At 33.2% G+C, this 22,414-nt stretch overlaps 1 protein-coding gene across 1 annotated transcript; it reads left to right on the top strand.

Annotated features, from left to right (window-relative positions):
- Nucleotides 1–1,271: 1,271 nt before the first annotated feature.
- LOC111382628 lies at nucleotides 1,272–21,206 on the top strand. The gene is made up of 8 exons (XM_023006651.1): nucleotides 1,272–1,855; nucleotides 6,942–8,049; nucleotides 8,320–8,742; nucleotides 11,013–12,614; nucleotides 12,846–13,412; nucleotides 15,936–16,352; nucleotides 18,623–20,224; nucleotides 20,456–21,206. The coding sequence occupies exons 1-8, from the start codon at nucleotides 1,281–1,283 to the stop codon at nucleotides 21,023–21,025; spliced, it is 6,864 nt and encodes a 2,287-aa protein (XP_022862419.1). The 5' UTR covers nucleotides 1,272–1,280; the 3' UTR covers nucleotides 21,026–21,206.
- The last annotated feature ends 1,208 nt before the right edge of the window (nucleotides 21,207–22,414 follow it).

The raw sequence follows: 22,414 nt of genomic DNA on the forward strand, positions 1-22,414 counted from the left end.
TTTCATTTCCAATTGTAAAGTCATCGCCAATAAAAGAACACCCCTTTTTAGGACTTTGTCTCAATAGGTTTGTCCCTTACACAATCGTCTGATCCTTTTTAATTGTTAACGACTAACCCGCGCGAAACAAATATTCATTAATACAAATAAATTCGGGCCTCAAAATGATAAGTCGGATAGGATCATGCACTCACGAAGTTCCGTAATTGTATCATTAACCATGTGACGGGTGCCTAAGAAAGAGGTAATCACTATAATTAAATTTAAGTTTAAGTCTAAAACAGCATTTAAATGTTTATATATTTGTAAGTGGGCGCTTCTATCTTCGAATTCCACGCCATTGCTGTTGCAAGTAGTTAATGTACTTATTTGTACAAAGTTGATGTTTCAAATGAGTTGAAGTCGAACCTTACTGTTTGACCCTTCTCGACATGCTATAGTGACAAGTCAACCCATGCTCGTCTCACCAAAAATCCCTTTGGATTGTCTTGGTCCAACCGAGTATGAGCTCAGCTGAGAAGGGCCATACATTCATCGGCATGCATCTTTTTGCCCTTTTTGTTTTTCCTCTTTCGAAAATTTACAACAGAGGTCTCAAATATTGCAAAAATATGTGGCATATCCTAAATTTTATAATCCTGGTAGTTAGGTATTAGACTTTCAATAAATGTGCAACGAAGGGCATTTAACGATTGTAATCTAAAAAATTGTCAGTTGATCAAAAGTTAAACGTTTAACCTAAATTTGATCAATTTAAGGCAATATAAAATGGCCTTTCGAGTAATGTTTTTTAACTCCTCTAGCCCTTGTTTGAGTCTCATTCTTGTCAAAAATTAAATTTTTGAATAGTGTATTGATAAAAAATGTGTGATTAAAAAATAAAGAAAATTTTTGAATTTGTTTGTAATATTATCTTAATAAAAAATATGTAATTGAAATGAGGTCAAATTACTGTTAAAAAATATATTTTGATAGAAATAATTGGACTCAAACAAAAGCCTAGAGTTATAATATCAGGTGACACTAATGGTTATTAAGAGAATGTTTGACATTCATTTTTATAGAAAAATGAATTTTGAAATAATAAATTGATGGAAAATGTATACATAAAAATAAGAGAAAAATTTTTAATTTACGTATAATATTCTTTTAATAAAAAATGTGTGAATAAACAAAAAAAAATATATTTTAATAAAAATAAGAATCAAATGCCTTAAATGAAAGACCACCTTTAATTGAACCAATTAGACTGGTGCAAATAGCCGTACATGCACATATATATGCATCACATCACAAGTTACCATAGGAAAAGTTTAGCACTGACAATGAGAATGAGAGAAGTAGCAGACTGCACAGAGGAAAAAGTGGAGGGAAGCGACGACGTTTACGAGTCAACTCCGGTGGCAGCGTTCCAGCTGAAATGGGACGTGTTTTTGAGCTTCCGAGGAGAAGACACCAGATATGACTTCACCTATCTTCTGTACGAAACCCTAAACTCCGATCAGAATCAGATCCGGGTCTTTCGAGACAACGAAGGAATGGATCGGGGCGATGAGATAGCGCCGAGTTTGCTCGAAGCGATTGAGGACTCGGCCGCGGCTGTTGCTGTTATATCGCCGAATTATGCATCCTCACGTTGGTGCCTGGAGGAGCTGGCCAGACTTTGCGAGTCGAGGAAACTTGTGCTCCCCGTGTTCTTCAAAGTTGATCCGTCGGACGTGAGAAGACAGAGAGGACCATTTGAGGAAGGGATTAAGAGTTTGGAGGAAAAGTGTGGAGTGGAGAAAGTGAAGAGATGGAGGAATGCAATGGAAAGAGTTGGAGGAATTTCTGGTTGGGTTTACAAGGACAACAGGTTAATTTTCTCAATCTCCGTCTCTCTTTCTAACATCTATATGAAAACCCTAAATTATCACGATTCTTGAGTAAGATGACGATAAACAATATTAACCAAAGTCTTAATCTGTCAACTGAGTCCATTACGCTCCAAGGAGCAATTGGATCTCACTAAAAAAATGAGCATGCGAATTTTCAGATTTGTTTGCTCAAACGAGGCATCATTTTACGAGGAATAAGGGTTTGGACTACTCCTCGATCTTATCCAAAATCTTAGTATTCAATATATACATGCGAGCCCTTCCCCATCGGGTCGAGTTGCTCGAATAGCTCTGATCTCTCTATCTCTGTTCTTTCCCTTTCGCCCTTGTACTATACGTTGTACCAATCTTGTCAGTAAGGTGTTTTGGTCGTAGAAGATAAGGCTTTGAACTGCATCCACGAAAAATAATTAGAATTTCATGTCATTTAGGTAATTATCTATGAGGAAGTGAAAGCATATCTGGGCGCTCTTATTCAATTACAGATTAATGAATTTTTCTTACAATTTTTTAGTTGTTAATTATGCATTAAGCATATCATAATTATAAGAAATCTATTTTAATTAACTAATTAAGATACAAAAGATCTCAACAACTTTAATAATATTGATAATAATATATACACACGGATTTATCAATCTTGAAAATTTTAAATTCGGGTTTTTGGCTCGAGTTCTAAGCCAAAATCTCCAATCTAAAAATATAAAAAACTTGGCCTTAGGCATAATCACCTTCCCTGTTAAAGATAATTGTTAGGGAAAGAAAGAAATTTTGAAAAACATCTTCTCCCTTACTGTATATATGCATAATTAAGAGATTAGCACTGATATTTCGGACTGACCATAGTATAGAATTCTATATTATCTTAAATGTTCTAATAGTTTTCTAATTATTGAGCTAGGATTAGGAATGATTTATAACTTATATTTTTGGACTCAATGGTGAGGTTTTTTCCCCCTAAAATAGTGAATAATTGTTAAAAGTATTTGCAAAAGTAATTGATGAGAAACAAAAAAAAGTCTCACATTTGGAGCTTAAAGAGAACGAACAAGCAAGCAAAGATTTCACTACTGATGTTCTCAAAGGAGTTATGAGCCTGACAAGTCAAAAATTGCAAGACGTGCATAGCCTTTCTCGGCACAAGAGAAAGTGATGAATGAGAAAGGACAATAATATTTCTTGGTAGGGTTCAATTTAATAATTTTGTATCCAAAAATCAGCGTTGTCACCTCATAAGTGATGTCAGTTTGGACGGCAAAATGACGTGCTGAGTTTACTTTTGGTTCAAATGATTCACAACTGGTAAGGAAAAACTATTTGTACACTATGATGTATAGTCCTCTCACATGTTGAAGTGGCTCCATAATGTGAGGGGGCTCCACATGAATATTAAATTTGTGGTGAGGGGGCCGTAAAAGTGTACATTCTCCAAATTGTAAGAGGAAATTTATCCGTTTGGACTCCATTTCAATTTTATACATTTTCTTTTCTCTATCTTTCTTTTTAGTCACATATTATTCAGTAAAATAATATTACACGTAAACTTAAAATTTTTCCTTCTTTTTTAATCATATATTCTCTAAAAATTATTACTTCAAAATACATTTTTTTGCATAACTTCATGAAAATGGAGTCCAAACAATTATTTAGTCAATTACGATATTAAAATAAAAAATTATTGACGGTACCATGAGTTCTATTAGTCAATAGAAAATGATGCGCTCCACTAATATATTGTGGTTCACAAAACTCCAAAACTTAAAGAAAATTTAGTCAAGATCCTAGAGAACTAAACCAATGAAGAAAAAGGCCAGTGATACAATCGATTCAATTAGATCAATCAAAGTGTGATAAGAAGAAAGAAAAAAGAGACGAGATATTTGTTTATTGTACAGTTAGTGCTCATCGCAAAGCGATGTAGATAATGGTTATCTAGTTGTCATGTTTCAGGATTTTATTAAAGAATTCGATGATTGGAGCGCTAATTTAGTAAAAATCAATATTAGTAATAGTTTTGCCCTAATTTTATTTCTCACAATTATTCAGTAGATCATAAGTAACTAAATATACATATGTTTAGTTGGATCTATGTATAAATATTGTCATTGATCTTCAAATTTGCATCTCTGTGATAAAACTTAATTAAAAATAGGGATAGAACTCTAACCTACTCACAACAACAAATTGAAATTTTATTTTTCCTTTCTTATTAATGGCGACTTAATTTCTTTAATCTCTTGATAAGATATATTACTTGGATCTGTGCCTAAGCAATTTCTCAAGTTTTCTTGGATGTAAAGGACTTTCATTGAGTAATAATTTATATATACATGTCCCAAGTTGTCTTTCTTCTAGAATAATTTATTCCCTAGCCCCTCTTATTCTTCGAGAGTAAACTGGTAAAATGAGCGGATTTCTTACCACTATAGCATGAGTAAGAATACTAAGAACTACAGATTCAAATCAAAAATGCTAAAGTATAATAAAAATTATAGATTCAAATTAAAACACTACGGTAAAATTTTTACATATCTACTTACAGTTGAAATCATGTCAGAAGCAACAATGATTAAAAAAGAACATACTAAGAGTATATATCCAAGAGATTTTTTAAATATAAGATGCTATATCCAAGAGACTTTTTAAACAGAAGATGCTATTTATTGTTGTGATTCTCCGATCATGAGAAGAGAATAAAAGAGTAAAAACAATTCTATTTCTACTTGAATAGAATTTACAACGGAGTTTACAAACTAAAAAAAATCTCTCAAAAGAGTCTCTTTAATGTCTCTTTTTTTTCTCTTCTCTATCCAATTTTTCTTCCTCTCAAGGGACATCTATTTTCTTTTTATGGTAGCACATATTTATAGAAAATTTTTGGCTACAAACCGTCATAAACTTGTGGTCAAAAACTAATTAAGAATTGCGGCTGGAGAATTTCATTTCAAAATATCTTCTTGCATAGATGTTTCTTCTCCATTAGGCAATTGAAGTTGTGGCCGTTAAAAAGTGGAGAGTTTTAATTCAAATTTTCTTCTTCATCCATGCATGTGGATTCTTCTACATTAAGAAAATGAAATTCAACAATTTCGGCTGGAAGAAACTTGATTAATATGCGGTTGGAACACATCATTTATTTTTAATAAGTGTACCATTAAAATTATACTTCAAGAAACTCTTTAAATTCACATTTTATTTTAGAGAGTAAATTTGACTCTTAAAATTTGGGGAGCCAAATCACTTTCCGTAATTAAATATATTCAAAGTACTTCAATTTTCAATGAAAAATATAATACAGTAATTTTAAGGAAAAATAATGAAAATAAAAGATAAGGAAAAACAATAAAACCCCGTTTGGCCCCCATTCTCTTTCACTTTTTTTTTTCCCTCTTTCTTATTTTCAATCAAACAACTTTTTATAAAATAATATTATATGTAAATCGAAAACTTCTTATTCTTTTTCAACGACACATTCTTTAAAAAACACTATTCCAAACATTAAAATTTGGAGAGAATGGGGATCAAATGGGGGCTAAATATTTTTGGGAATAGTAAAACTAAGTGTTGAATATAAAGAGTCTTGGAGTACTTAAAAATTTTTATTTTCTAATTTTATATATGCTCTCTAAATTGTAGAATGTGCTACTTGGAGATGTTCTAAGCCCTTATTTGAGCTCCATTATTTAAAAATTCATTTTTCTCAAATTCATTTTCAACTATACATCTCCCAATAAAATAATTTTGCAGGTAAATCAAACACTTTTCCCTTATTTTTTAATCACATATTCTCATAAAAATCAATATCAACGAACTCATTTTTCTCAAAAATGGGGCTAAAAAAATGCTAGTTTTCCAACAAAATCAACAATGATACTAGAAAGGAATGAAAAACTAAGATCAGTGAAAAATATACCACAATGATGAACTTAGATTAGCATAAAGTGCTTTTCCATAAGAGAGATGATGGATAATATTATAGAGAAACCTAACAAAATACGTAAAAGACACGTGGTTATATGGTTGTATAGAAGATGAAAATGAATATCACAGTTTAGGATAGGAAATATAATGATATATCAATGACGACTAAGAAATAATAGAATGACTAAAGACATGACCATTATGAATAGATCTTGATGTTTTATGAAGCTTCTGAAGAAAAAACAATTGTATTATACCCTTTCGTATCAAAGTGATTATAAGTTAGTCATTGGTTAAGTATCATTGGTTTGTTCTATTCACTCAATTATTTCAACAAATACTTGGAAGAATTTTTCCGGTAATTAAACCCATCGATCTAGTCATTTTTTATAATCATATTACTATCATTAGCTATAATATAGGATAATATTCTAAATACATAAAGAACCTTTTTATATTTTCATATGCGATGCATTTTGAGAACATTTTTGTATTTTACAATATACTAAAACATGCGTTATTCATATACTTGATCATGAACTATATAGGACTGGAAATTGTACGCCATTCCCATTTTAGAATAAAAAGAGTGAACATTCAAGCTGAGGTCAAAATTCTAATGAAAACAAAATGTTAAAATAAGGTGTTTCTTGTGTAATTTTCAAGGTACTAAAAAAATCCATGTTTTCTATTTTATTTTATTTTTAATTTATATAAATAAAAACATTGGAATATCTTAATGATTTAATCTAATGTATTTTCTTTCAAATTTCGATCAAAATGTTGAAATTTTTAAACGTTAAATTTTCTTGAATTTGTACAAGTAGATATTGATAACAATGTAATCAGTTGCCTCTCCTTCTCTTGCTTGAAATTCCTCTTAATATATGATGCGTCTAATTTCAATTCTGTCATGTTTGGTTGTACTTCAACATAAGTCTTTAAGTTACTTATTTTGTCAAATAAGATCGATATAGTTAAATATTTTATTAACAAAAGCTATTTTTACGTCGTACAATAGTAGCTTCAGAGAACAGCCAAACAGGGCATCTTCTTGTACTCCAATCCTTCATAAGTAACTAAACAAATAAATTCCAAGAATATGTTAACTTTGAAGTGAATGAATTGTACTTTGCATTGCAGGGATCAGGCACCTTTGATTGAATCTATAGTGAAAAGGATCATGGATAAATTGAAGAACTCCCCAGTTGTTGTGGCTCCATATACTGTGGGGCTCGATTTTCCCATAGAGGAAGTGATGGAATTGTTGGATGTTACGCAAAATGTGCCCCAAGTTCTGGGATTCCTAGGTACGGGTGGAATTGGCAAGACAACTCTTGCTAAAGCTGTTTACAATAAACTTGCAAGGCATTTTGTACACCGTAGTTTCATCTCAAATGTTAGAGAAAATTTCGATAAGCCTGATGGTTTATTGTTGCTTCAGAACAAACTCGTTAAAGATCTTTCTACAAGTTCAGCAAGTCCTTTTGACAACAATAATGCTTTTATGGCTAAAATCAAAAGAATTTTTCGGGAAGAACGAGTTTTGCTTGTTTTAGACGACGTTGACAATGTAAATCAGCTCAACAAACTAGCTATTCATAGAGATTGGCTTTCTGAAGGAAGTCGGATTATAATTAGTACAAGAAATAGAGATGCTTTACCAGCTGATCTCGTGAATAAGATTTATGAGGTGAGACAATTAGGCTCTTCTGATTCGTTAAAACTCTTTAGTTACTACGCTTTGGGAAGAGAGAAACCTAATGACATTTTCTTGAAACTGTCCAAACAAATTGTTTCCGTTACTGGAGGATTACCTTTGGCTCTACAAGTATTTGGTTCATTCCTATCTGACAAGCGGAATGTGGAGGAATGGCGTGATGCACTAGAAAAGCTGAAGAAGATTCGTCCGTACCACCTTCAGGATATATTGAGGATAAGCTATGATGCACTTGATGATGAGGAGAAGTGCATATTCCTTGACATTTCATGTTTATTATTGAATTTGGAAATGAAGAGAGAGAGCGTAATCGATGCTTTGAAGGGCTGTGGTTTCAGAGCAGAAATTGCATTCTCAACCCTTAGTAAAAGATCTCTCATTAAAGTTATTGATGAAGATGAGTTGTGGATGCACGATCAGATTAGAGATATGGGAAGACAGATTGTTTTGGAAGAAGGCCATTCAGATATTGGAAAGCGAAGTAGAATATGGGACCGTGGAGATGTTCTCGAGGTCTTGAAGGGCCAAAAGGTATATATTCGGACATAAAAAAATTGTTGTATTGTGTGAAGTCTAAGTTTTACTATTCAATTATTTTCTCGATTGCACATTAATCTTAACAGTTGTGCTACCTGCACAGATCCTTTTGCACAGGATTTGTACAGGTGCACACACATGGGGTGGACCCCACACATGGGGTCCATCCCCATGTGAGAGCCCGGGCCTGTGCAGAGAGCTTTATTCTAATCTTAAAAGATGTTCCTATAATTATCCTCTGAATTTTTAAATATCAATCTACAGGGCACGCGATGCATCCAAGGGATTATCGTTGATCTGGCTGTGGAGAAGCGCACGAGAATTATTAGTGCTAGAACTATAGCTCTCAACAATCTTCGAATATCTCCTAATGTCACTGCTGTGTTAACATACATGAAGGAGAAATACAAGGAATATTTTCAACATGGAGCAGAAGAGGGTGAAGTAATAGTGGATACCAAATGGTTCGAGTCAATGGTTAATCTGAGGATGCTCCATTTCAGTAATGTTCGACTCGAAGGAGATTTTAAACATATGCCTGGTGCAGTGAAATGGCTACAATGGAAGAAATGTTCACTCAGAAGTCTGCCTTCTGTATTTTTGGACGGTGAAATGGCTGTTCTTGATCTCTCACAGAGCAAGATTGAAAGTATATCGGGGTGGAAGTGGTTCTGGGATAGACGAAAGGTATGTTTCTGTTTCATGACATTTTCTGAGAATTGCCAAATTTAAATATGCACATAAGTTTGCAAAAAATATTAAAGAGGAAAAGCAATTGATTTTACGATTTTGGATGAAAAATCTTATTGCTATTAGTTCAAGGATCTTTATTATTATTATTATTATTATTATTATTATTATTATTATTATTATTTTTAATTCAGTTATGCAACAGATTATCTTTGATGTATCTAGTTCATTTGGGAAAGATAGTAACAGTGGAATAGGCATGTCTCATTCTTTCTTGCCATATGTTTGAGGAGGCCGAAAGGGATTTTGTTGATTCTGATTCATCCATTCTAGCCTGTAGCAGAGAATACATTTTCGGAGCCGCTCCTCCACCGTTCTTATATATCTATCACTCCATAAATCTATCCCTATTAAAATTTTAAATTTTAAGAAAGTACTATATTCATTCATATCACATTCCAATTTTATCTTTATTAAATTCATTTGTTTAAACACTATTTACCTGCACCATTTTTATGTGCCTATGCTACTCTAATTTATCCCTATTTAAATTTTAAAAATGTACTATACTCATTTTCATTATATTCCAACACTACACTTAGAGCTTGTTTGCTATAGATTTTAAGCCAATTTCATCATGCATTGAGAATTTGGTTTTGATAAAGACTTTGGGATAAGGACTCTAATTCATACACAACTTCAAGATTTAACTCGTACAAATTCTCCACGAGGTATAAGCTCTTCATAGGTTCAACATAACAATTAGATTATTGTTGTATACATTGGAAACTTGAGAGAATTGTTTAGTTTTATATTGAGAGAATTAAATCTTGTGAAGACAATTTTAGTTTCTTGGAATAATAAAGTCTCATCTCATCCTCTTCCACAAAAATCTTGTTTGTTCTTTGATCCATTATTTTTATATTATTCATATTTACTCGTTCTTTAATTATTTGGTCGGATTATCAACAATACTCGTGGTACTCCTCGTTTCTCTTCTCCAACAAATGTATTTGCTCTTGAATATCCTTGATTTCCTGACTCTGCATGCACACCATGCGATCCTCCCTCATCTTCAAAGACACCGACCAAGCTCAGAGGCCTTTCTCTTCAAAAATGAGGATTCGGAAGCCAACCCTTTTGTTCTCTTCCATTAACGACGTCATTCAAATGTCGCATTATCATTCAAAAGAATTAGGTTTCTAATTCCAGTACATCCAGCAAATTCTGCTACAGCTCTATCTTTCTCACTAATTCACTCAACCGGTTCTCGGCTATGCTAAGCTCATTCAGATTGAACTTCATGGTTGACGTTCTACTATGATCATATCAGGATCTGGCTCCCAATAAAAGTGACTTGAATGACACTGAACACCCAGCATCAGAGTCTATTGCTGGCATCCCCTCTCCATCAAACTGACTGTTATCTTTGAAACTTAAGGGTGGGACCAGGGAGGAGTGTTGAAGTGAATGACGTGTCAAATTTCAATCCATTGGTGGATTTTAAACTTAATTCAAATGTTGAAGCCCACCATAAGTTTATCCACCAATGAATTTATATGATACCTCAACATAATGTTAAAAATATAATATAGATTTATTATTATTATTATTTTTTAAATGGATAGATATAAAAAATGATGGATGAAATAGAGGCTCCCTACATTCTTCCCCTTTTATGCATTTTCACTATTCTAGAATATTGTTTTTTCTTAAGCTTTAGATCAACAAGGGTGTCTTCGAAATTTAAACTAAGGTGAAGGATTTTTGAAAAGAGTGCAGGTGTGGAAGATAGAAATTTTATAATCACTGCTTATATAGCATCTTTGTTACCCATTATTAGATCTTGCATGGTATTAAGCTTTTCAATATCAATTGAAATATGTTGTTGCGTCTCAGTCTGCATTGAAATTGGGGTTGACTGATGATGTGAATTAAGCTTTTAATATCATTGTAACCAGTCTAGATCATTGATGAAAGGTTTTGTAATATGAGCTTGGGCTTGTCACAACAATATAGTTACAAGAAAATGAGACAGAAAATGAACTAAGGAAGTGATGAATAAAAAAAAAAGGTTACTTAGTTATGGACCTATGATAGAGCACGACACATGCCTCTGCTATAATTATCATGAATCACTAAAATGAAGACATCAAATATTTAAAGGTTCCATTGTGCTTGATTTTCTGTCTGTTTTAATTCTCAGTTGAAATGCTTGTATTCCTTTTTATGTTGACTAACAATGGAAAAGTTTCTCTATTTTTCAGGTGAAAAATAAACTTATTGTGTTGAATCTCTATAATTGTTGTAACCTGACTGCAATTCCTGATTTGTCTGAGTACAAATCCCTGGAAAAGCTGATACTCGTGCTCTGCAAAAATTTGAAAACTATACACAAATCAGTAGGTGGCCTGGACACTTTACGGCATCTCAACTTGAGAGAATGTTTGAGTCTTGTTGAATTTCCAAGTGATGTCTCTGGACTAAAACGTCTCGAGGTACTCATTCTCTCTGGCTGTTCACAACTGAAAAATCTACCTCGGAACATTGGCTGCATGAAGTCTTTGCAAGAACTTCTAGCTGATAGTACTGCCATAGATGAGCTGCCTGAAACTATATTCAGGCTAACTTGTCTCGAAAAGCTTTCCCTAGACCATTGCAAATCATTAAAACGACTCCCCAGAAGCATAGAAAAGCTTAGTTCCTTAAGGGAACTTTCTCTTCTTGGTTCTGCATTGGAAGAATTACCTGATTCCATTGGCTTTTTAGGAAATCTTGAGATTCTAAATTTGATGCATTGTCAATCATTAATTGCAATTCCAGATTCCATTGGAAATCTCAAATCATTGGCTAAACTCTTGCTTAATGGTAGTTCCATAGAAGTTATACCGGAATCTATTGGTTCACTATACTATCTGAAAGATTTATCCGTGGGAGACTGTAAACGTTTGCACACATTGCCAGTCACTATTGAAGGGTTGTCTTCAATGATTGCTTTTCAGTTAGACAGGACTTTAATCACTTGTTTACCTCATGAAATTGGTTTTTTGAAATCACTTAAGAAGCTTGAAATCAGAGATTGCAAGAATCTTAGCAAACTTCCAGAATCAATAGGGAACATGTCAGCCCTTCATACATTGATCTTGAACAAAGCTGTTATAATTGAGTTGCCGGAATCCATAGGATTGTTGGAGAATCTGATTGTCTTAAGATTGAATCAGTGCAAGAAACTATGCAGATTGCCTGCTTCATTTGGAAACTTGAAAAACTTGTATCACCTGTTTATGGAGGAAACTGCCATTACTGAATTACCTGAAACGTTTGGGATGCTTTATAATCTGAGGACGTTGAAAATGGCAAAGAAGCCCTACGGCCAGGCCCCTCAGATTTCTCTCGTATCAGAGCCAGCTACTAGTGCAGAGAGAAAGATAATTCCATCTTCTTTCTCGAATCTTTCCTTGTTGGTCGAATTCAATGCTCGTGCATGGAAGATATCGGGGAAGATACCTGATGATTTTGAGAAGTTATTATCTTTAGAGATTTTGAATTTGAGTCACAATGATTTTCATAGTCTTCCATCCAATATGAGACCTCTCCGTGTTCTCAAAAAGCTCGATTTATCCCACTGCAAATTGCTCAAAGTTCTTCCTCCACTTCCCGGGAGTTTGCAGGATCTAAATGCTGCAAATTGTACTTCTCTGGAAAGCATTTCTGATCTCTCAAATTTGCAGTATTTAATTGAGATGGAATTCACCAATTGTGAGAAACTAATGGACTTTCCAGGCGTTGAAAATTTGATGTCCTTGAGAAGGTTGTACATGGGAGGCTGCAGTAACCGTGCCTCAGCATTGATACAGAAACTTGACAAGGTATCTAACCATCTATCCCTCTCCCCCTTAATTTATGCATGTGTAAATCCTCTTAGATTACAATCAGTCAAGTCATCGTCCCCCTTGTGCTCTGGGCTATCCACGATCTAAAATAGCTGGACAAGGGGTCATTTTACTTGTTTCAGTTTCACTTATGGTTTATGAATATGAATTATTAAAGGTATGCATCTGAGTCACGATAATTTAATTTGCTACAATTTTTCGATGCAGGTTGCGCTGAGAAATTTATACAATTTATGCATACCGGGAAGTGAAATACCAGACTGGTTTACTCGAGATGAGATTCGCTTTTCTAGAAAGAAAAATGAGGCAATAAGGAGTGTGATTATTGCTGTTGTCGTCTCAAAGAACTCTCAAATCACCCAGGATTCAACATTCGATGAGTTGCCTGTTATGGCTGAAATCGAAGGAAAGATTCTCAGAGTAACCAGAGCAGTTTACAGTCATGCACCGAACTTAAGAGGAATCCCAAATACAGATGATGATCAACTTTATTTGTGCAGATATCCTGATTATCATCCATTAGTTTCCATTCTAGAAAACGACGACAGAATACAGGTCGTAAGGCGCAATCCTCCATTTGATCCAAGAATTATGCTGAAGAAATGTGGGATTCATTTAGTTTATGAAAATGATGACGATTATGATGGCAACGAAGAATCGTTGGATGAAAATTTACAAACGGTGTCCCACAGAATAAAGAAGATTTTTTACTCTCCTGAGGGACACAACACTAGCTCAAACTCTACTCAAGCAGATGAAGGACAGGAAGGGAACTGAGTCCATTGCCTGTAGTTTGTATTTGGCTGTTCAAGGCCGCTTTTGGCTAAATGTCTTCTTTGCTTTGAACAAAATGCTGTAAACTAGGAAGATTTTGATTTTCGACATTACTACCCATTGATGAAACTATATATTAAGTGCTCGACAACATTCAGTGACGTTCAATACTAAGCATCTCCAAGATATTTTTAAACATGAACAGTTCTATATTTTAAAGAGTCAACCTTAAAATTATGCTGTAAGAGACTTTTTAAATTAATATTTTAATTTAGATGGTTGACTCTATAATTAAATGCATTTAAAGTATTTCAATTTTTTTTACAACCCAAATAAGTCTTACAAAATTAGCATTGTTCTTCCTTAAATTAATCACTTAGTACATAAGATAAATAGAAGCCCAACAAATTAACAAAAATGAAGTTTGGGCAATGAGTTGTGACTTAAAATAGGAAACGAGATGGACCAGAAGACTAAGACTATTCAAAGAATACAAGGTCCAATCCACCATAGGTGCCCAACTCGGGACATATGCGTGACAATATCTTTTTTATTGTTGTTTACTGGTTGTTAATATTATTTATTGTCTAAACTGGATTCTGAACTAGTTACTTTATGTTTCGAAGTCATTCAATCCCTCGATCAAGTACTAAAAATGAATATTTTAAGATAAGACGAGAAGCTAACTTGGACACCAAAATTTTGTGTATCTATCTTCTCTAAATTTTGAACAAAAATTTTATTTTAAATTTTCCTATAAAATTTGAAAAAAAAAAAAAATTATTTGCCCAATACAATTGATTCGACATAAGCTTACTCTATTGGTCTAAAAAGTTTTATTTGACCTTGCAAAAAATGGTGACAAAACTAAATTGACATGATGGACTTTCGTTCTTATTTTCAATTATTTAGACTCGTCGTTATTTCTGGTACGTTGAATACTATACAAAAATTATATTGGTCAATTCAACATAATCGTATTGAGTTCCATTTTTCTTGTGAAGTATGAGCCACAAGCTGAGTTGCCAAACTTGAAAATATAAGCGATAATATTCCATGAAAGGTACCTTATGGACCTCGTACATTGACTAAAGAATACAAATTGAGGAATCAATATTTAATGGTCGTTTCAAAAATGAAAACCTACACATTTTCTCATTATGTAACCACGTGGCAAAACATTGTATCATTAGATTTTTTTTTTCCTTTATTTTTTCCTATTTTCTTTAAGTTGATAGCGAAAGAGTATATAAGTATAATCATATTAATCCATCCCATAAGAGTATACTTGTTTTTATTTTCACACAGATTAAAAAATGTAATTAATATAATTAAAAATATGTTTTTTCTTCTTTACATCCTAACAAACACCTATATTAAATAATAATTTAAATGGAATTATTTCATATTTATTGATAACAAGACTTATTAAGCCCTTATTTTGTGGGGGTTAAAATTAAAATTTTTTTAAAAAAAAAATTTGAAATGTGTGGTTGAAAAATTGTGGGACCCATAAAATGTGTGGTTAATATTAACTGTTTAACCCTGATATAGATTAAAATTTGATTTAAATCAATACCAAACAAGGGCTAAATAGAGTTATATTAGAAAATTAAAAAAAAATAAATTATATTCTCGGCAAGTTAGGACATATAATGTGATAGATGTAAAATGAAAGAGAATATACCTTTATGAGATAAAGAAAATATCAACGTTCTTGATAATGAGGTTTATTTTATTGTTTTTGTTAATCCATAATAAATTTCTATCAAAATACGTGCATAATTGAAAAGCTAGTCAATACAATCTCGAATCAAGCAAGTTTTTGCGATCCCATTTAGGTTTCCAAAAAATGCCATTCTTTTTTATTCTTAAAATTTCCCTAGTTAGTGAACACGAAGCTTACTCTATTGTGCGTATAATTATTAAAAGGTAACGAGTCCCATATGAAATTTAGGATCAGGAAAGCTACTTGAACTGAGATTCATGACAGGTATTGCGTGTCAGTACCTGTATGAATCTCTCTCTCTCTCTCTCTCTCTTTCAAACTATCAAATGAATAGTTGACACATATGCTTGTTTTTTAAATTCTATCAATTATCCATGTTTGTGTAGCAATAGGATAAGACATTAATTTCAGAGGCCATATCAATTTTTGGTGCTACAGTCTAATAGTCTGTGGTTTATTTGTTGTTTATTAGGAGTAATTAATTTATGAATTTTGCTACACGCCGCGAAGGGGTCACCGAATCATAAGTGAAGGGACTGCATTTGCTTCCAAAAAACTATTTTATTTTTTCAAAGATCAATAAATGCTTGACACCTATGTATATGTAATACTATCTACCAGAACTCTCGTACTTCATCCATCCCATAAAAATACATTTATTTTCATTTTCACTCTAATTAAATATATATAATTAATATAGTTGAAAATATAATTCTTTTTTCTTAATATAGTCTTACATTAAATAATAATTTAAATATGAGTAGTTTATATTTGTTAATAACAAAGCAAATTAGCGATGCATCCAAGGGATTATCGTTGATCTGGCTGTGGAGAAGCGCACGAGAATTATTAGTGCTAGAACTATAGCTCTCAACAATCTTCGAATATCTCCCAATGTCACTGCTGTGTTAACATACATGAAGGAGAAATACAAGGAATATTTTCAACATGGAGCAGAAGAGGGTGAAGTAATAGTGGATACCAAATGGTTCGAGTCAATGGTTAATCTGAGGATGCTCCATTTCAGTAATGTTCGACTCGAAGGAGATTTTAAACATATGCCTGGTGCAGTGAAATGGCTACAATGGAAGAAATGTTCACTCAGAAGTCTGCCTTCTGTATTTTTGGACGGTGAAATGGCTGTTCTTGATCTCTCACAGAGCAAGATTGAAAGTATATCGGGGTGGAAGTGGTTCTGGGATAGACGAAAGGTATGTTTCTGTTTCATGACATTTTCTGAGAATTGCCAAATTTAAATATGCACATAAGTTTGCAAAAAATATTAAAGAGGAAAAGCAATTGATTTTACGATTTTGGATGAAAAATCTTATTGCTATTAGTTCAAGGATCTTTATTATTATTATTATTATTATTATTATTATTATTATTATTATTATTTTTAATTCAGTTATGCAACAGATTATCTTTGATGTATCTAGTTCATTTGGGAAAGATAGTAACAGTGGAATAGGCATGTCTCATTCTTTCTTGCCATATGTTTGAGGAGGCCGAAAGGGATTTTGTTGATTCTGATTCATCCATTCTAGCCTGTAGCAGAGAATACATTTTCGGAGCCGCTCCTCCACCGTTCTTATATATCTATCACTCCATAAATCTATCCCTATTAAAATTTTAAATTTTAAGAAAGTACTATATTCATTCATATCACATTCCAATTTTATCTTTATTAAATTCATTTGTTTAAACACTATTTACCTGCACCATTTTTATGTGCCTATGCTACTCTAATTTATCCCTATTTAAATTTTAAAAATGTACTATACTCATTTTCATTATATTCCAACACTACACTTAGAGCTTGTTTGCTATAGATTTTAAGCCAATTTCATCATGCATTGAGAATTTGGTTTTGATAAAGACTTTGGGATAAGGACTCTAATTCATACACAACTTCAAGATTTAACTCGTACAAATTCTCCACGAGGTATAAGCTCTTCATAGGTTCAACATAACAATTAGATTATTGTTGTATACATTGGAAACTTGAGAGAATTGTTTAGTTTTATATTGAGAGAATTAAATCTTGTGAAGACAATTTTAGTTTCTTGGAATAATAAAGTCTCATCTCATCCTCTTCCACAAAAATCTTGTTTGTTCTTTGATCCATTATTTTTATATTATTCATATTTACTCGTTCTTTAATTATTTGGTCGGATTATCAACAATACTCGTGGTACTCCTCGTTTCTCTTCTCCAACAAATGTATTTGCTCTTGAATATCCTTGATTTCCTGACTCTGCATGCACACCATGCGATCCTCCCTCATCTTCAAAGACACCGACCAAGCTCAGAGGCCTTTCTCTTCAAAAATGAGGATTCGGAAGCCAACCCTTTTGTTCTCTTCCATTAACGACGTCATTCAAATGTCGCATTATCATTCAAAAGAATTAGGTTTCTAATTCCAGTACATCCAGCAAATTCTGCTACAGCTCTATCTTTCTCACTAATTCACTCAACCGGTTCTCGGCTATGCTAAGCTCATTCAGATTGAACTTCATGGTTGACGTTCTACTATGATCATATCAGGATCTGGCTCCCAATAAAAGTGACTTGAATGACACTGAACACCCAGCATCAGAGTCTATTGCTGGCATCCCCTCTCCATCAAACTGACTGTTATCTTTGAAACTTAAGGGTGGGACCAGGGAGGAGTGTTGAAGTGAATGACGTGTCAAATTTCAATCCATTGGTGGATTTTAAACTTAATTCAAATGTTGAAGCCCACCATAAGTTTATCCACCAATGAATTTATATGATACCTCAACATAATGTTAAAAATATAATATAGATTTATTATTATTATTATTTTTTAAATGGATAGATATAAAAAATGATGGATGAAATAGAGGCTCCCTACATTCTTCCCCTTTTATGCATTTTCACTATTCTAGAATATTGTTTTTTCTTAAGCTTTAGATCAACAAGGGTGTCTTCGAAATTTAAACTAAGGTGAAGGATTTTTGAAAAGAGTGCAGGTGTGGAAGATAGAAATTTTATAATCACTGCTTATATAGCATCTTTGTTACCCATTATTAGATCTTGCATGGTATTAAGCTTTTCAATATCAATTGAAATATGTTGTTGCGTCTCAGTCTGCATTGAAATTGGGGTTGACTGATGATGTGAATTAAGCTTTTAATATCATTGTAACCAGTCTAGATCATTGATGAAAGGTTTTGTAATATGAGCTTGGGCTTGTCACAACAATATAGTTACAAGAAAATGAGACAGAAAATGAACTAAGGAAGTGATGAATAAAAAAAAAAGGTTACTTAGTTATGGACCTATGATAGAGCACGACACATGCCTCTGCTATAATTATCATGAATCACTAAAATGAAGACATCAAATATTTAAAGGTTCCATTGTGCTTGATTTTCTGTCTGTTTTAATTCTCAGTTGAAATGCTTGTATTCCTTTTTATGTTGACTAACAATGGAAAAGTTTCTCTATTTTTCAGGTGAAAAATAAACTTATTGTGTTGAATCTCTATAATTGTTGTAACCTGACTGCAATTCCTGATTTGTCTGAGTACAAATCCCTGGAAAAGCTGATACTCGTGCTCTGCAAAAATTTGAAAACTATACACAAATCAGTAGGTGGCCTGGACACTTTACGGCATCTCAACTTGAGAGAATGTTTGAGTCTTGTTGAATTTCCAAGTGATGTCTCTGGACTAAAACGTCTCGAGGTACTCATTCTCTCTGGCTGTTCACAACTGAAAAATCTACCTCGGAACATTGGCTGCATGAAGTCTTTGCAAGAACTTCTAGCTGATAGTACTGCCATAGATGAGCTGCCTGAAACTATATTCAGGCTAACTTGTCTCGAAAAGCTTTCCCTAGACCATTGCAAATCATTAAAACGACTCCCCAGAAGCATAGAAAAGCTTAGTTCCTTAAGGGAACTTTCTCTTCTTGGTTCTGCATTGGAAGAATTACCTGATTCCATTGGCTTTTTAGGAAATCTTGAGATTCTAAATTTGATGCATTGTCAATCATTAATTGCAATTCCAGATTCCATTGGAAATCTCAAATCATTGGCTAAACTCTTGCTTAATGGTAGTTCCATAGAAGTTATACCGGAATCTATTGGTTCACTATACTATCTGAAAGATTTATCCGTGGGAGACTGTAAACGTTTGCACACATTGCCAGTCACTATTGAAGGGTTGTCTTCAATGATTGCTTTTCAGTTAGACAGGACTTTAATCACTTGTTTACCTCATGAAATTGGTTTTTTGAAATCACTTAAGAAGCTTGAAATCAGAGATTGCAAGAATCTTAGCAAACTTCCAGAATCAATAGGGAACATGTCAGCCCTTCATACATTGATCTTGAACAAAGCTGTTATAATTGAGTTGCCGGAATCCATAGGATTGTTGGAGAATCTGATTGTCTTAAGATTGAATCAGTGCAAGAAACTATGCAGATTGCCTGCTTCATTTGGAAACTTGAAAAACTTGTATCACCTGTTTATGGAGGAAACTGCCATTACTGAATTACCTGAAACGTTTGGGATGCTTTATAATCTGAGGACGTTGAAAATGGCAAAGAAGCCCTACGGCCAGGCCCCTCAGATTTCTCTCGTATCAGAGCCAGCTACTAGTGCAGAGAGAAAGATAATTCCATCTTCTTTCTCGAATCTTTCCTTGTTGGTCGAATTCAATGCTCGTGCATGGAAGATATCGGGGAAGATACCTGATGATTTTGAGAAGTTATTATCTTTAGAGATTTTGAATTTGAGTCACAATGATTTTCATAGTCTTCCATCCAATATGAGACCTCTCCGTGTTCTCAAAAAGCTCGATTTATCCCACTGCAAATTGCTCAAAGTTCTTCCTCCACTTCCCGGGAGTTTGCAGGATCTAAATGCTGCAAATTGTACTTCTCTGGAAAGCATTTCTGATCTCTCAAATTTGCAGTATTTAATTGAGATGGAATTCACCAATTGTGAGAAACTAATGGACTTTCCAGGCGTTGAAAATTTGATGTCCTTGAGAAGGTTGTACATGGGAGGCTGCAGTAACCGTGCCTCAGCATTGATACAGAAACTTGACAAGGTATCTAACCATCTATCCCTCTCCCCCTTAATTTATGCATGTGTAAATCCTCTTAGATTACAATCAGTCAAGTCATCGTCCCCCTTGTGCTCTGGGCTATCCACGATCTAAAATAGCTGGACAAGGGGTCATTTTACTTGTTTCAGTTTCACTTATGGTTTATGAATATGAATTATTAAAGGTATGCATCTGAGTCACGATAATTTAATTTGCTACAATTTTTCGATGCAGGTTGCGCTGAGAAATTTATACAATTTATGCATACCGGGAAGTGAAATACCAGACTGGTTTACTCGAGATGAGATTCGCTTTTCTAGAAAGAAAAATGAGGCAATAAGGAGTGTGATTATTGCTGTTGTCGTCTCAAAGAACTCTCAAATCACCCAGGATTCAACATTCGATGAGTTGCCTGTTATGGCTGAAATCGAAGGAAAGATTCTCAGAGTAACCAGAGCAGTTTACAGTCATGCACCGAACTTAAGAGGAATCCCAAATACAGATGATGATCAACTTTATTTGTGCAGATATCCTGATTATCATCCATTAGTTTCCATTCTAGAAAACGACGACAGAATACAGGTCGTAAGGCGCAATCCTCCATTTGATCCAAGAATTATGCTGAAGAAATGTGGGATTCATTTAGTTTATGAAAATGATGACGATTATGATGGCAACGAAGAATCGTTGGATGAAAATTTACAAACGGTGTCCCACAGAATAAAGAAGATTTTTTACTCTCCTGAGGGACACAACACTAGCTCAAACTCTACTCAAGCAGATGAAGGACAGGAAGGGAACTGAGTCCATTGCCTGTAGTTTGTATTTGGCTGTTCAAGGCCGCTTTTGGCTAAATGTCTTCTTTGCTTTGAACAAAATGCTGTAAACTAGGAAGATTTTGATTTTCGACATTACTACCCATTGATGAAACTATATATTAAGTGCTCGACAACATTCAGTGACGTTCAATACTAAGCATCTCCAAGATATTTTTAAACATGAACAGTTCTATATTTTAAAGAGTCAACCTTAAAATTATGCTGTAAGAGACTTTTTAAATTAATATTTTAATTTAGATGGTTGACTCTATAATTAAATGCATTTAAAGTATTTCAATTTTTTTTACAACCCAAATAAGTCTTACAAAATTAGCATTGTTCTTCCTTAAATTAATCACTTAGTACATAAGATAAATAGAAGCCCAACAAATTAACAAAAATGAAGTTTGGGCAATGAGTTGTGACTTAAAATAGGAAACGAGATGGACCAGAAGACTAAGACTATTCAAAGAATACAAGGTCCAATCCACCATAGGTGCCCAACTCGGGACATATGCGTGACAATATCTTTTTTATTGTTGTTTACTGGTTGTTAATATTATTTATTGTCTAAACTGGATTCTGAACTAGTTACTTTATGTTTCGAAGTCATTCAATCCCTCGATCAAGTACTAAAAATGAATATTTTAAGATAAGACGAGAAGCTAACTTAGACACCAAAACTTTGTGTATCTATCTTCTCTAAATTTTGAACAAAAAATTTATTTTAAATTTTCCTATAAAATTTGAAAAAAAAAAAATTATTTGCCCAATACAATTGATTCGACATAAGCTTACTCTATTGGTCTAAAAAGTTTTATTTGACCTTGCAAAAAATGGTGACAAAACTAAATTGACATGATGGACTTTCGTTCTTATTTTCAATTATTTAGACTCGTCGTTATTTTTGGTACGTTGAATACTATACAAAAATTATATTGGTCAATTCAACATAATCGTATTGAGTTCCATTTTTCTTGTGAAGTATGAGCCACAAGCTGAGTTGCCAAACTTGAAAAATAAGCGATAATATTCCATGAAAGGTACCTTATGGACCTCGTACACTGACTAAAGAATACAAATTGAGGAATCAATATTTAATGGTCGTTTCAAAAATGAAAACCTACACATTTTCTCATTATGTAACCACGTGGCAAAACATTGTATCATTAGATTTTTTTTTTCCTTTATTTTTTCCTATTTTCTTTAAGTTGATAGCGAAAGAGTATATAAGTATAATCATATTAATCCATCCCATAAGAGTATACTTGTTTTTATTTTCACACGGATTAAAAAATGTAATTAATATAATTAAAAATATGTTTTTTTTTTCTTTTTACATCCTAACAAACACCTATATTAAATAATAATTTAA

The sequence above is a fragment of the Olea europaea genome, unplaced genomic scaffold (assembly GCF_002742605.1).
Source record: "Olea europaea var. sylvestris unplaced genomic scaffold, O_europaea_v1 scaffold2540, whole genome shotgun sequence".
Taxonomy (NCBI): domain Eukaryota; kingdom Viridiplantae; phylum Streptophyta; class Magnoliopsida; order Lamiales; family Oleaceae; genus Olea; species Olea europaea.